At 35.1% G+C, this 13,176-nt stretch overlaps 1 protein-coding gene across 2 annotated transcripts; it reads right to left on the bottom strand.

Moving 5' to 3' along the window:
• Positions 1-3,175: 3,175 nt before the first annotated feature.
• Positions 3,176-9,823, bottom strand: LOC133531173 (uncharacterized). Of its 2 annotated transcripts, XM_061869305.1 has the most exons (9): positions 9,695-9,822; positions 8,271-8,354; positions 6,949-6,969; positions 5,628-5,669; positions 5,101-5,139; positions 4,808-4,852; positions 4,492-4,530; positions 3,855-3,891; positions 3,176-3,237 (listed from the first exon to the last, which is right to left on the bottom strand). In XM_061869305.1, the coding sequence occupies exons 1-8, from the start codon at positions 9,761-9,763 to the stop codon at positions 3,874-3,876; spliced, it is 357 nt and encodes a 118-aa protein (XP_061725289.1). In that variant the 5' UTR covers positions 9,764-9,822; the 3' UTR covers positions 3,176-3,237; positions 3,855-3,873. The 2 variants fall into 2 exon arrangements, with proteins under 2 accessions (XP_061725289.1, XP_061725288.1); XM_061869304.1 differs by lacking the exon at positions 3,855-3,891 and having other exon boundaries at positions 9,695-9,823.
• Positions 9,824-13,176: the final 3,353 nt, after the last annotated feature.

The following is a 13,176-nucleotide window of genomic DNA, read 5'->3' as shown; positions in this document are numbered from 1 at the left end:
GCGCCAAAAGTATCTGATATTCCGGATAACTTTTCCAAATACAGATAAATCTCTAAAATGTATATTCAAAAGTGTATCTTTTACAGTCTTAATTGTTCTACATATAGAACCACCACATTATGTTAAGCTGATACAGAATAAGTAGTAAGTAGTTAAGTAGATACTTTTGAAACCTTGTTTGATCCGCTACTTTTGATGCTGACTGTACCATCGAGCCGATCTGGTGATGGACACAGGAGGTACCTATGGAAGCCATCGAAACTATAAAAGGACGCAACCTGATTGTATTTGGGTTTTTTTTATGGTAGAGGAGGCAAACGAGCAGACGGCTCACCTGATAGTAAGCGATTACCGCCGCCCATTGGCCGCAACACCAGAGGGGTTGTAAGTGCGTTGCCGGCATTTAAGACGTTCATTTCTTGAAGGTTTGAAGGTCGTATCGGTCCAGAAAAAAAACCCAAACACAATCAGGTTTAAATTAGAATTCTCTCGACGAGTATTCGTTGCTCGGTGAAAGAAAAGTACAGGCAGCGATAAAAGCTTGGGTATCAAAAATTAAATCTTTCACAAAAACTTATTTGATTAAAAATTTAATTTAGCACGATTTAAAAGAACAAGACAACGACGGCTGATTGATCAGAATACATTTAAACACAATTATAGAATCACCCACTAAGTGTGTTTTACTAATGAGTTTATGTTCTTGCTCGGTTCCGCCTCATTGTAGTTTATTATACAAGTTTTCTATGTGTAATAGATAAATGCTGAATGTTTTTATAATTGAAAGTTAAAATTACACGTCAAATTATCTTGATGCATTATGCAAGATGACAATCGTTTAGAAAACATCGAAATGCAAATAGAAAGGTTGGTTGCTGAGGGACTACCGCGAAAACCGAAAATCGAAATTTTGTATTTAGAAAATTGCAACTGATTCGCTCTACGTCGTACGATTTGAATAGTTCATTTTCGTTTGAATAGGTAAAAACTTAGCTCACCTGTTGCATGCACAGTAAAGAAAAATACATCGTTAATTATCATTGCTGATTCTTCCTAATAAATATAAGGATATAGTGGTTTGGATCAATCGAGCTTCTAAGCAAAGTAAATAATCAGTCTGCAAACCTTAAATCGTAAAGGTCCAAATTTCAAATAATTATGGGACTTCAATCGGACTATGCACTTCACTATGTACTAACATACAAGCTTTAGAGTCCGTCTTAGATAACTTTGCATCGAATCGCATAGAACAAAGTGAGACAGTGTCGTTAGAAAGTTATGTTTTCATAGAAATTTGACATTGATGATGACATTTTCACACTTCGTCATTGCAAATAATGCCATGCAGAGCTAGCTTGTTCCGACTCTAACTAAGTTTTTAGTTAGGGTATGTTTAGTACCTCCGTTACAGGAATTGCAGGCGTCCATAGGCCACGGTGACTGTTTACCATCAGGCGGGCCGTATGCTTGTTTACCACCGTCGTGGTATAAAAAACCTTCGTAGACTTGGTACTGATAAAATTAATCAAATATTTTTTTTAAAATAATAACAATTTTTTTTCAAAATTCAAATTTAATTTAAATTTTATTAAGTGGTACCAATTTTCAAATCAGGTGATAGTCATAATCTGACTGATTATCGTCCTGTATCTATATTGCCAGCATTTAGCAAACTATTTGAAAAAATAATGCTTGTGCAATTAATTTCTCATTTCAATTCTAATAAAATCCTTCATACACAACAATTTGATTTTACCAAAAATAGATTCACTGTTGATGCGGGGTTTAATTAAATCCATTTTACGAGCTTAGGAAGGGTCACGGGACGCGATTAGCGTCTTCTGCGACCTTTCCATTGATTGAGTAAACCATAAGACGTTAATTGCCAAGCTTTGTTTCTATGGCATTCAATGACAAGCATTAAATCTAATACACTCTTATCTATCAGAGAGAAGCCAAAAGGTTGCTGTAAATGGTGCCTTGTCATCAGATGAAGTGGTAGAGCTGGGTGTGCCGCAGGGATCGATTTTAGGCCCTTTTCTGTTTCTGGTTTATGTGAATGACCTGCGTTATATGGTAAGCCGAAATCCGGCGTTGTCATGTTCGTCGATGACACTTCTTTGCTTTTCAAGGTGAATACTGAGCTTGCTGAGCAAAATGGCACTCTTTCTAAATGTAAGTCAATGGTTTGTTGCAAATAATTTAATGTTGAATCCAAAAAAATAACCGTTGTAAAATAAGCACTAATTGATAGGGCATACTATATAACACAACAAAACAAAGGACTATATTTAAGGACTATATCACATATCGGTATATATGGAAAATTTACGTATGTGACAAACCAAGTAACAGTTAAATAATTAAAACTGATTGAATCTGCTATGTATACCAATTATGTAATGTTTTATTAATATAGGTAGTTTAGTTAGTTTATTTATTTGTTATTTAAGTTTTTCATTTGACGACCGGTTTGGCCTAGTGGGTAGTGACCCTGCCTACGAAGCTGATGGTCCCGGGTTCAAATCCTGGTAAGGGCATGTATTTGTGTGATGAGCATGGATATTTGTTCCTGAGTCATGGGTGTTTTCTATGTATTTAAGTATTTATTGATATTTATATATTATATATATCGTTGTCTAAGTACCCTCAACACAAGCCTTATTGAGCTTACTGTGGGACTTAGTCAATTTGTGTAATAATGTCCTATAATATTTATTTATTTATTTATTTATTTATTTATAGTTTACTGTATTTTATAATTTTGTGTTGTCCCAAATAAATGAAACTATATGTTTTATTTTAATGAACAATAGCTATGTATTTGATGTATGTTTGTAATTGTTTAATTAAATTGAATTCTGTACAAATGTACTTTTTCGATCATCTAAATAAATTTTATTTATTATAAAGAAATATTACAAAAGTAGAAACAAATACACACAAAACAATAATATATAAATAAACTACGAGTACAATGCTAAATAAACTATCTTATTCTAAAAGACCTCAGTGAGCTGCACTTACATTCATTGGGTGCATTATGTTAATGCCTAAATTGAAGAATAAAGAAATTGAATAGAATTGAATTCGCTTTCTTAAAGACTTTAGTTTGACGACTTCTTAGCGTGGGAAATCGCGGGTATAGGGAATAGAAAGAAATAAAAACAAAACATAAGTTTAAACTTTATTATTTTCTTGATTACTGCCTTCGCCACGTCCCGGCTGTCCAAGACGCTGAAAAATAATTAAAAAAACAGTAGATTAGGTACTCTGTTATTATGCACTTCAGTAAAATATACAGTTTCAGGACTTTAATATTAAATGTTATTAGCATATGATAATTACTCCAATATATACCTATATAAGTTTATAATATACAAATATTAAAAATAATTTATTGACAATAACAATATACATAATGGATATATACAGATGATATCTTATATCTAAAATAGGCCCTTGAGGCATTGTACCAAGGATGCTGGCGGCATTTCCTCGTTGTATCGCAATACTGATACGTTGTGCGAGGAAGCCGCCAGCTCTTCGGTCACCAGTTACGTCAACCAGACGTTTCTCGATTTCTCCAAAAAACTTGTGCGCGCTGGGACCCCATGGAAAAAAAATTAATACATGTAAAACATCCAAGGCTCAGGAACAAATATATGTGCTCATCACACAAATAAAAGCGGGATTCGAACCCATGACCATCGGCTTCATAGGCAGAGTCACTACCCACTAGGCGAGACGGTCGTGGTCAAAAAGTGATAAGTTTATAGTTTTATTTAGTAGAATATAGTCATAGGAAAAGGATCATGTCCAAAGATTGAGATGCTGGGCGCACAATCAGTTACCTTATCATCACCATCAGCATCACCAGCTCTCGAGCTCCTAAGATGGTGGTTTATATTAGCACAGAATATAATGATTATTATAGCTACATTTCACATTTTGCTCACTGCAGGCAGTGAGGGAAACTGCCGAGCACATTTTGATTTTACCTACCAAAAGGTACCTATTTCGTAAATAATACATACGTACCTAAATGGAAAAAGTGTTTTTTTTTTCGTTGTAATTGTATTTTCACGATGCACGATGCTGAGATGAAAAATTGTTTGTGCCTCACTAGACTTGTATATCATGCTTTTTGAGTCTTACTACGGTCATGATACTTTATTTTAATACAATCAGTTAATACCCCATTGATTTATTTTGTTTTTTAAAAAATATTTCACTTGCTCGTGACACAAAATTGCACTGGCAGGAAAAAACAACTTAACAGTGAGCAAAATAACGAATAACCATTACTTAAAGTTAGAAGAGTGTAGTTCATTATGAATTTTACTATGAGACTTACAATTGGACTAAGTAATAAGTATTAAATGTTTCGTATATCATAAGTGTGATTCATAAGTGTACAATATGGTTTTATTTGCATGGATTTTGATGCTTATAGGAAGGTAAAAAAAAAATATTTCCGTGAATTTTTACCATAAACCTTCTTTGATTCTTTACACGAGGTTCCGGCGTCTGTAAATAATGTATTAGATTAAAAATAAATCCTGGAAGGCCTGGATTGACTACCTTGTTTGTTAAGCCTACGATTCACTATCGTTACATCTGAGTTAGAAATAGAATGTAGAATGAGAAATTACGATAAAGTATTCGAAGTAGATTGGAGGTTAATTAGGTAGTAGGTATAAAAGGGTTAACTCATAACAATCATTATCAATTCTTATGTTCCTCCGACTACTGCCATTCTCCACTGTGACAAAAGCGTTATAGGGTCGAATATTCTCGTACTTACTGTGTTTCCTATTCTCAGGTAATCTTCGCCATCTCGCATTGGTGACTAAAGAAAAATAAAATAAATAAATATAGTTATGATGGATGGATGCTAAATCGGCATTTGCAGGAAAAATCAACCTAACAGTGATCAAAAATAACGAATAACCAATAAAGTTTGTAGAGTATAGGAAATTATAAATTTCACTATGAGACTTTCAATTGGACTAATAAGTATATATTTCATAAGGGGGCCTTTTGCATGGGTCTAGGTTTTTATTGGTAGCTCAAAATAATATTACTATGTATTTTTACCATAAGCCTTCTTTGATTCTTTACACGAGGTTCCGGCGTCTGTAAATAACAAACTTTACCTGTTTAGAGAGAAAATCACTAGACATATAAAAGAGCGTTTCTTTTTTTTCTGCCACTTTTTTTATGTGACCTTTTTTGCCACTTTTGTGTTATTTCTAGTCATGATCGTGAACCCTTTTCATCTTTTAGGAGAAAAAAGGGTCCCAAAGTTTCCATAAATTTGCCAAACTTTCCTTTTTGTTACCGCCATATAAAGTATATGGGGAAATGGTAACACAATAGGAAAAAACTCTGAGACATATTTTTATCCCATTAGGATCGAAAGAGCTCGTAATTCTGAGTAGAAAAAAAGACAAAATTGATGAAAAAATACAAAATTAATTAAAGTGGGCATTTTTTTTAAGAAACTCTCAGGTAGTAGGTATATATTTAAGGTTTTTTTCGTAAAAATCATAATTAATTCGCTACTCCGACTACTGTAATTCACGGTAGGGAGAAATCATAGGGTCGAATATTCTCGAACTTACTGTGTTTCCTATTCTCAGGTAATCTCCATCTCGCATTGGTGACTAAAGAAAAATAAAATAAATATTCTAGTTAATCTGTTCTGTTAAGTTTTTTTTTAAACCGCGAAACTTATAATCTAAAATTGCCTAATCGAAATCATTTTTTTAAGTTTATTAGATGTTAAATCGTCTTGGTAAGTAAGTAGACTGTTAAAAAATACAGGCAGAAACAAAACTAATAGGCAATCATTACAAAGGATCTAGGCTCAAAAACCGATAAAAGTGTGTGATTTGTCCGTCTCCATTATATACCTTTTCGGAAAAGGTATTTTTCTTCGCAGCTAGGAGAGATCAAAGTGGCACTTTTCTGCCCTGCTAGGAGGGATCAAATTGCCATTTTTCTGTTCTAGAATATTTTTAATTTTCTTGCATACTAGTTTTAGGGTTCCGTAGCCAAATGGCAAAAAACGGAACCCTTTAACACTTGAATCCCTCACATACTACGCAATGTACGCCCTCGCCGTAAATATATCATTTTGCTCCCTTGTGACACAATATACTATTTCTGTTCTCCGTGCGAAAACAATGAACTTTTGGCACGCGGCGCTAAAAAAATGCCGCTTTCCGGCTTGTCCAGTATATTGGGTACTTGACACATGTTGAATATTATAACAAAATTTAGTTGCTGGATAGAAAAAGAACCATCAATCATAAAAAAGTGGAATTAAAAAAAAACTCCAAATTCTCATAAAAAGATTTTGTGTCTTTCAAAAATTGAAAAGAAAATGGTACCGTTCGATTCCTTACATTCTATTAAAAAATTATTTGTATGACAACTATATACATAAAAAGAATATTTCAGGGTCAAATTGGCAATCAAATGGCAAATTCCTTGAACTTCCATACATTTAGGACAGACATATAATGTGACGTCACATCGCATGATCATTTTGTTAGAGGCATTTCAATCGTCGAGTGCGAGCGTCAGACTTTAACCCTCATTTCTGACCTTTGTGTTGCTTAAATGCCATGAGTCCTATATAGACATTTGATCCTCAGGAAAATCAAGATCGTTTGACATTATTTACAAAATACTGTCAAGTAGCCAATTCCACGTCATCTAAGATATATCTTACTTTACTGCTCTATTACAGAGAACTACTAGTAAAATAAGAATCAGGTAAAGAATGATTCACGCTAGAACACTTCAGTTTTCTATAGGAATCATCACATGATCACCGATCACCCGTCATAAAAAACGTAGTGTCAGAACTATCAAAAGCGTCGGCCCGTACCCTGACCGTTCTAGCGTGAGTCATCCTTAAAATAGACTATTACATACCCAAGTAGTCGAAAACACCTTCTGCAATGTTTAAAATATGCTTAAATATACATGTTAATTTCTTTCAAAATCCGGCAGACCAGAATGGAGATAAAAGATTGACGAACCGATAGCTGTTTGTCTTATAATTCTATCTGTAGTGCAACGATGATAATAACGGCTCAAACCTTGTCAAAAATCGATGAAAACCGCGGGGAGCATATTTGGTATCGTGTTCTGACTGGATATATTGTTTGGGGCGAATCCGGGACAAGGCATATGAAAGATTAATCTAGTCTCCCCCCGTCGTCGTCATCGATATGAGCGTCAGGAAAAATGTTGGGAAATCAGGTAATTCAAAACTTGTAGGTATCTGGTACCCTAGTTTTACATATTTATAATACGTGAATATTTTGTGTGTAACCCGCTTAAAATTTCTTTTTTTTTTCATTTTTATCGTCGTTTATTCACAAATCGCATTTGTAATTATTACAGTTTCGTACAATGTGCCCACGAGGAACTCGAGAGATTTTAACCACGCATTTCTGAGGCCAAAAGAAGGATTTTTTTTTATGACTTTAGGTCAATTTTACAAAAAAAAATGTTTACTTTTTTTATTTGTTGTATGTATTTGTACATAAAAAGTAAACCCTATTTGTACAACTGTAACTTAAAAAGAATTTGAACTTTTCTTTTTAAAACCTATTTTTTGGAAAGTGTTACTAGTCGCTTTTTGACATCTATCAGTAAGAATATTTGGACTAGGTCCCATAGTGGCAATCATCAATCATCGCCATCAAAAAATAGTTTTGCACTAAGTAACAATAAAAAATATGTTTTTTATTTTGTAAGTGACTTTAACTCTGAAATTAGGCGAATTACAAAAAAAAATTATAGGTCATTTTAGTCTTTAAATATGATCAGGAATATACTGTTAAAATATCTCGCAACGCTCACGGGTACCGTGTATACAAATAAAATACTAATATACAAGAAATACACAATAATAATACAACGATTCTAACTTACACAATTATTTAATTAATGGCAAATGAAAATTATACTTTAGGCGGTAATTTGCTAAATTATGACAAGCATAATTTACTAATTTAAAAATAACAAAGTATAAAAAACTAATAACAGAATTATATAACTAAGTAATCTTAAGAATAGAGAATTAAAAACTATCCCCCTGCGGCATGGTGTCGTAGATGCTGGCAGCATTTCCTCGTTGTATCGCAATACTTATTCTTTGTGCGAGGAAGCTGCCAGCTCTACGATCACCGGTGGCGTCTGCTATTCTTTTAGCTAAACTATTAAAGTATTCAACATTAATGTCTTACCTCTTGATCGTCTACGCAGTACTGTTTTATGTTCGTGTATATGCACTGAGTCCTTCCCTTCCGAATTCGCAGGTACACTGGATGCTACGGAGTTGTTTTTATTAAAATAAATTTTACAGAATTCAAATTAATTTTATATACCTAATATAACATAAAAACCCTGAAGAAAGGCCAGGTCAAGAGCACCATAAACCGACGAGCGTGTTTGAGGAATGTTATGAAAGTGAAGGAAGCGAAAGAGGTATGCCAGGATCGTAACAAGTGGAAATCCGTGGTCCCCTTCGGGAAATAGGCATTATTCGATGTAGGTATGTTTTATACTGAAATATATCTAAATTAATAAATACACTAGGAGACTATGCTAAATAAAATATTTCATCAATAATACTTCTGCGAGTGGCACCGGATGCAAAGGTGCCTATCACACTTGCCTTGCCGTGTTACGTTGGATGGTGATGGCCAACTTTTGCTCCGTATGCAATGCATATCGCTCGAATATGTAAAAGTGATAAAGAGATAGATATATAATACTATGCCCTAGAGTAGGTACTTTTTAATAAGTACTATTGTAATTGTATCGTATCAGACATCATAGATATGAAAAAAACTAATAAAAATACATTTGATTCCTGGTGAATCTATATAGAAAAAAGTAAGTGTACCTACTTATACGATTAATCAATAATCATACTTATTAGCAAGATAAATAAAGAACCTGCAAACTTGTCCTGTTAACTACAAACCATTTTATCCAAAGTTAAAAAGTTAAAAATTTGAATAAAAAAAGTTTAAAATTTGGATTTTGTATGTTATTTCTATTCAGAACCATAAGCTATTTCAATTTCGATTCTACCAAGCCAAGAAAAAAAAAGTTTTCCTAATTTTCCATAAATTTTGCGGTCCGTCCATTCCATCAACGTCATACCTATAAAGTCTATACAAAATGGTACCGGGTTGAAGTAAACATCGGCATACGAAAGAGCTCTTGATTCTAAGGAAAGATATATATGTTCTGAGTAAAAATAACATAAAGATAACACATATCTAAGAAAAGGCCTTACGGGCACTAAGAATGATGCTAGTTCAATGGTGTCATTCACGGATTCCACCCAATCGTGCAGTCTAACGTAACTAGTTGCGATTGCGACCAATAGTGGCCGTCATTCGGACTCATCAACTAATCGCGTTGTTGCGTTAGACTGCACGATTGGCTCGAATTCGTGTGCGTGACACCGCTGTACTGGCCCCATTCTTATTTAAGGCTCGTCCTTAAATATATGTCATGCATAAAGATGTCCAAATAAACAAGAGCGTACTGTACAACTTTAAATGATGACCCACCTATTTAATGTCTATCCGAAATGTCCGAATACTTCATTTGACCCAAAAAGGACTTAGCCAAGTTTTTACCTATAGATACTCACATGCTCTTGTGCTAGAATGGAATTGATGGCAAGAGTTGCCAGCAAAAATAGAGCCAAAAGGAACCGCATGGCTTATGGTGTGCTACTAAATACTGACTTATCAATATTAAGCAAATTGCAATAAAACGTGGACATTAGTATTTATATGATTCTATATACAGGCTGATACAAACTTAACACTGTTTTGTATAATAGGGTTGTTTCCATCTACAAATCTTAGGGCAGAATTGTATCCCAATAAATTCTTTTGGATTATAAGAACATGTTAAACTACTTTTAAAGGACCTGTAATGACCATATTTTTGTAAATATTGAATTTAAAATATCTTTTGGCACACGTCACGTGACCAAACTCGAAACGTTATTGAAGATTCTGATGACGTCACAACTCTCGGATTGACACTGTTGACAGTAAGGCGATAAACAACAAATGACAAATGTCAGTTGACAGTTCGTATCTACGTGTGTATGTAGTTATGTGTCAAACCGTAAACTGTGACGTCACACAATTTTCAAAGAGCGTTTTGGGCGCAAAAGCATCTGTCAAAATATATTTTGTTAATTTAACATATTTAAAGCCGTTTTTAGTATAAAAGTTGAATTTTAGGGTAACTTTTAGTTAGTATAGAACGTAATACAAGCATTTCAAAAAATTGGAAACAACCCTATTCAGCGAGTGAAGAATGCATTCTTACATGTAAAATCAGTAAAACCACCGGATTAAAAGTGTAAATTGCGAAATTATATGAATCGTCACACTATTCTATACCTATCAACTATATGGGTGCGTAACCAATGTGTCAATTGTATACGCTTCGTAGCGAACGAAACGCAACTGTCGCTGTCGCACTTATATGGAAGAGTGATAGCGACACAAAGCGTTTCGTTGTCGTAGCGCAGGCGATTGTCACCTAGTGTCCCACAACACACCTGAGGGGCTACCGCGAACCACGTTCGACGTGTTGCCTCCCTGTCACACTTACGTACGAATTTATGAGTGCGACAGAGAGGAAACACGTCGAACGTGGTTCGCGGTAGGCCCTCTGACCTGACACCTAATAGAAACATTCTAAATCGTTGTACAGTTTAGGTGTCAACATTTTATATTCGTATTATAATAGAAACAGAATAGTTATTTGTTTTACAAGGGGGCAAAGTTGTTTTTCAACCCTTCTTGCTAATATTGATACCCGAGCAAGCGAAAATTCCAAAATTGAACCACGAGTGTGGGCAGTGGTTCGAATATGGAATCTTGAGTGTTGCAAGGGTTTCAAGGCACGGCGTTAACAAACTTTGCCGTTATCAGCCTCTCTCTCGCTCCTGCATTCGAGCGGCAGAGAGGTAGATGGCGGGTTTCAGAAAAGCGTGTACATATCATTTGCTTTTTTCTAGACAAACTACTTTATAACTCTTGGGTTATTCTGATTCTTGAGCACTATTGAAACAAAGAAAACAATGTCCACAGTTTTTCATACAAATTTTGGGTGTCAGTTTTGTGACAGTCCATACGAAATGTATGTGAAATGTGTTTTTTTCGGCCCCTTGTTTTAAATCGATAGTCGTGATTCTGAATAGAAATGACCCTAAAGTTAATGGGTTGTCGAAAAAAAGAAAATGGTACACATTTTGGATGTGGGCCCTCTGAAGTGTTGCACGCCTCGGCCCGGGCACGGACCCTTCTAGCCTGAGGGCCTACCGCTAACCACGAACGAAGTCTTATTCTCTAAGAGCGACAGAGAGACAAAACTTCACAGGTGGTTCGCGGTAGTCCCTCTGAGACCTCCTTAATTTCCTTTCGCGAACACTGTACGAGGAAAAAAACCCCTACCGAAGTTTCCTCCAGGCTTACAGTATAGGAGTACAGATTACAAAAGGATCGGCAACGCGCATGTGATACCTCTGGAGTTGTAGGCTGTGGTAGTGTCCAAGAATTCATTGCGGTTAAAAAAACTTTCACAAAAATCATTAAAATAAAATGAATTTCCTGTATAATTTGACGGTTGTTTTATTTATTCGGAGCGAATCAATTTAAAAACTGAATAATTTGACATGATACCTAAATAAAGTTACATCCGAAGATTATTGCATGTTGTTATAAATGTATCTACCGAAACCAATACCCGATTATTTACCTACTTTCATTTTGTTTTAGCTGTGTGCAAAATACTCGTAGAAAATGTAATGAAATTATTGTACTGGTTGAATTTGAAGCGATATGTAACTTTTTGTACGAGTGCCTACTTAACCTACATTGTTATTTTTTAAGGACTATGAAAATTAAAAAAGAAAACGTTTTAACTCCAGCCACTCGAACATGTGCTTGGTTGGAAGTTTGCACAGAACTTTATTTTGCTCACTGCGTGGGATGAAGTAATGTTACTTTTTCTCACACTGATATTGTATGTAATTTGTGTTCTCGGGTGCTGAGATTAAATATTATATATATGCAAACGAGACACATATAAAAACCGTCCCGCAGAAACTTGCAAACTACCTACATGTATACTCATATGTAATTTGAGTCCACTAGATATCATAAGAGAATATAAACTTTATCACAGCGCAATAAATGCCATATTCGAGTAACACTAAGAAATTTAGATATCCACCATATTACCAGATGTAAATGGCCCACAAAACTCTGCAATTATGTTTACATGCGAAACTTCTTTGAAATATGTACCGTATTATCTCGCAATAAAATATCAAATAGTTTTCCAATAACATCTATGGTTCTCAGTCACTAGTGGTGGGACAGATAGGTACAATATCTTTACTGACATATCGACATATCATCTGACATTCTATGGTTGGCAACAAGAATTGGCAAAACTTCAATTTTTAGGGTTCCGTACACAAAGGGTAAAACGGGACCCTATTACTTAGACTGCGCTGTCCGTCCGTCTGTCCGTCCGGCTGTCACCAGGCTGTATCTCATGAATCGTGATAGCTAGACAGTTGAAATTTTCACAGATGATGTACCTATTTCTGTTGCCGCTCCGCTAATAACAACAAATACTAAAAAGTACGGAAGCCTCAGTGGGTGAGTCCGACTCGCACTTGTCCGGTTTTTTCTATATAGGAGATAAACGAGCAGACGAATAGCATGATGATAAACAATGTCCATAGCCCATGGCCACCAGCAATACGAGAGGGGCTGTAAGTGCGTTGCCGAAATTTAAGATGGGAACACGCTCTTTTATTTAAAAAATGGTACGATACCCTCACTTAGACTTCCGGATAAAATAGCTTAAAATTCTAAAAATAGAATTCCGCATAAACTGTAATTTTGACTTTATTCCCGAACGGCTTTTTGCCACGGCTTGACAACTCATCCCAAGAATTGGCGTAGGCACTAGTTTTTGCGAAAGCGACTGTCATCTGACCTTCTAACCCGGAGGATAATAAACTAGGCCTTAATTGGCATTAGTACGGTTTCCTCACGATATTTTCCTTCACCGAAAAGCGACTGGTAAAATATA

Source organism: Cydia pomonella, chromosome 24, assembly GCF_033807575.1.
Source record: "Cydia pomonella isolate Wapato2018A chromosome 24, ilCydPomo1, whole genome shotgun sequence".
Taxonomy (NCBI): Eukaryota; Metazoa; Arthropoda; class Insecta; order Lepidoptera; family Tortricidae; genus Cydia; species Cydia pomonella.
This window is presented reverse-complemented; position numbering and strand designations above follow the sequence as displayed.

Excerpts from the sequence above, each read along its gene's own strand:
- LOC133531173 (XM_061869304.1), bottom strand. The coding sequence starts at position 9,763 with ATGCGGTTCCTTTTGGCTCTATTTTTGCTGGCAACTCTTGCCATCAAT. Across the intron at positions 5,670-6,948 it reads AGGTGTTTTCGACTACTTGG|TCACCAATGCGAGATGGAGA; the intron begins GTATGTAATAGT and ends ATTTTTCTTTAG. Across the intron at positions 4,531-4,807 it reads ACCTGAGAATAGGAAACACA|ACGCCGGAACCTCGTGTAAA; the intron begins GTAAGTACGAGA and ends CATTATTTACAG.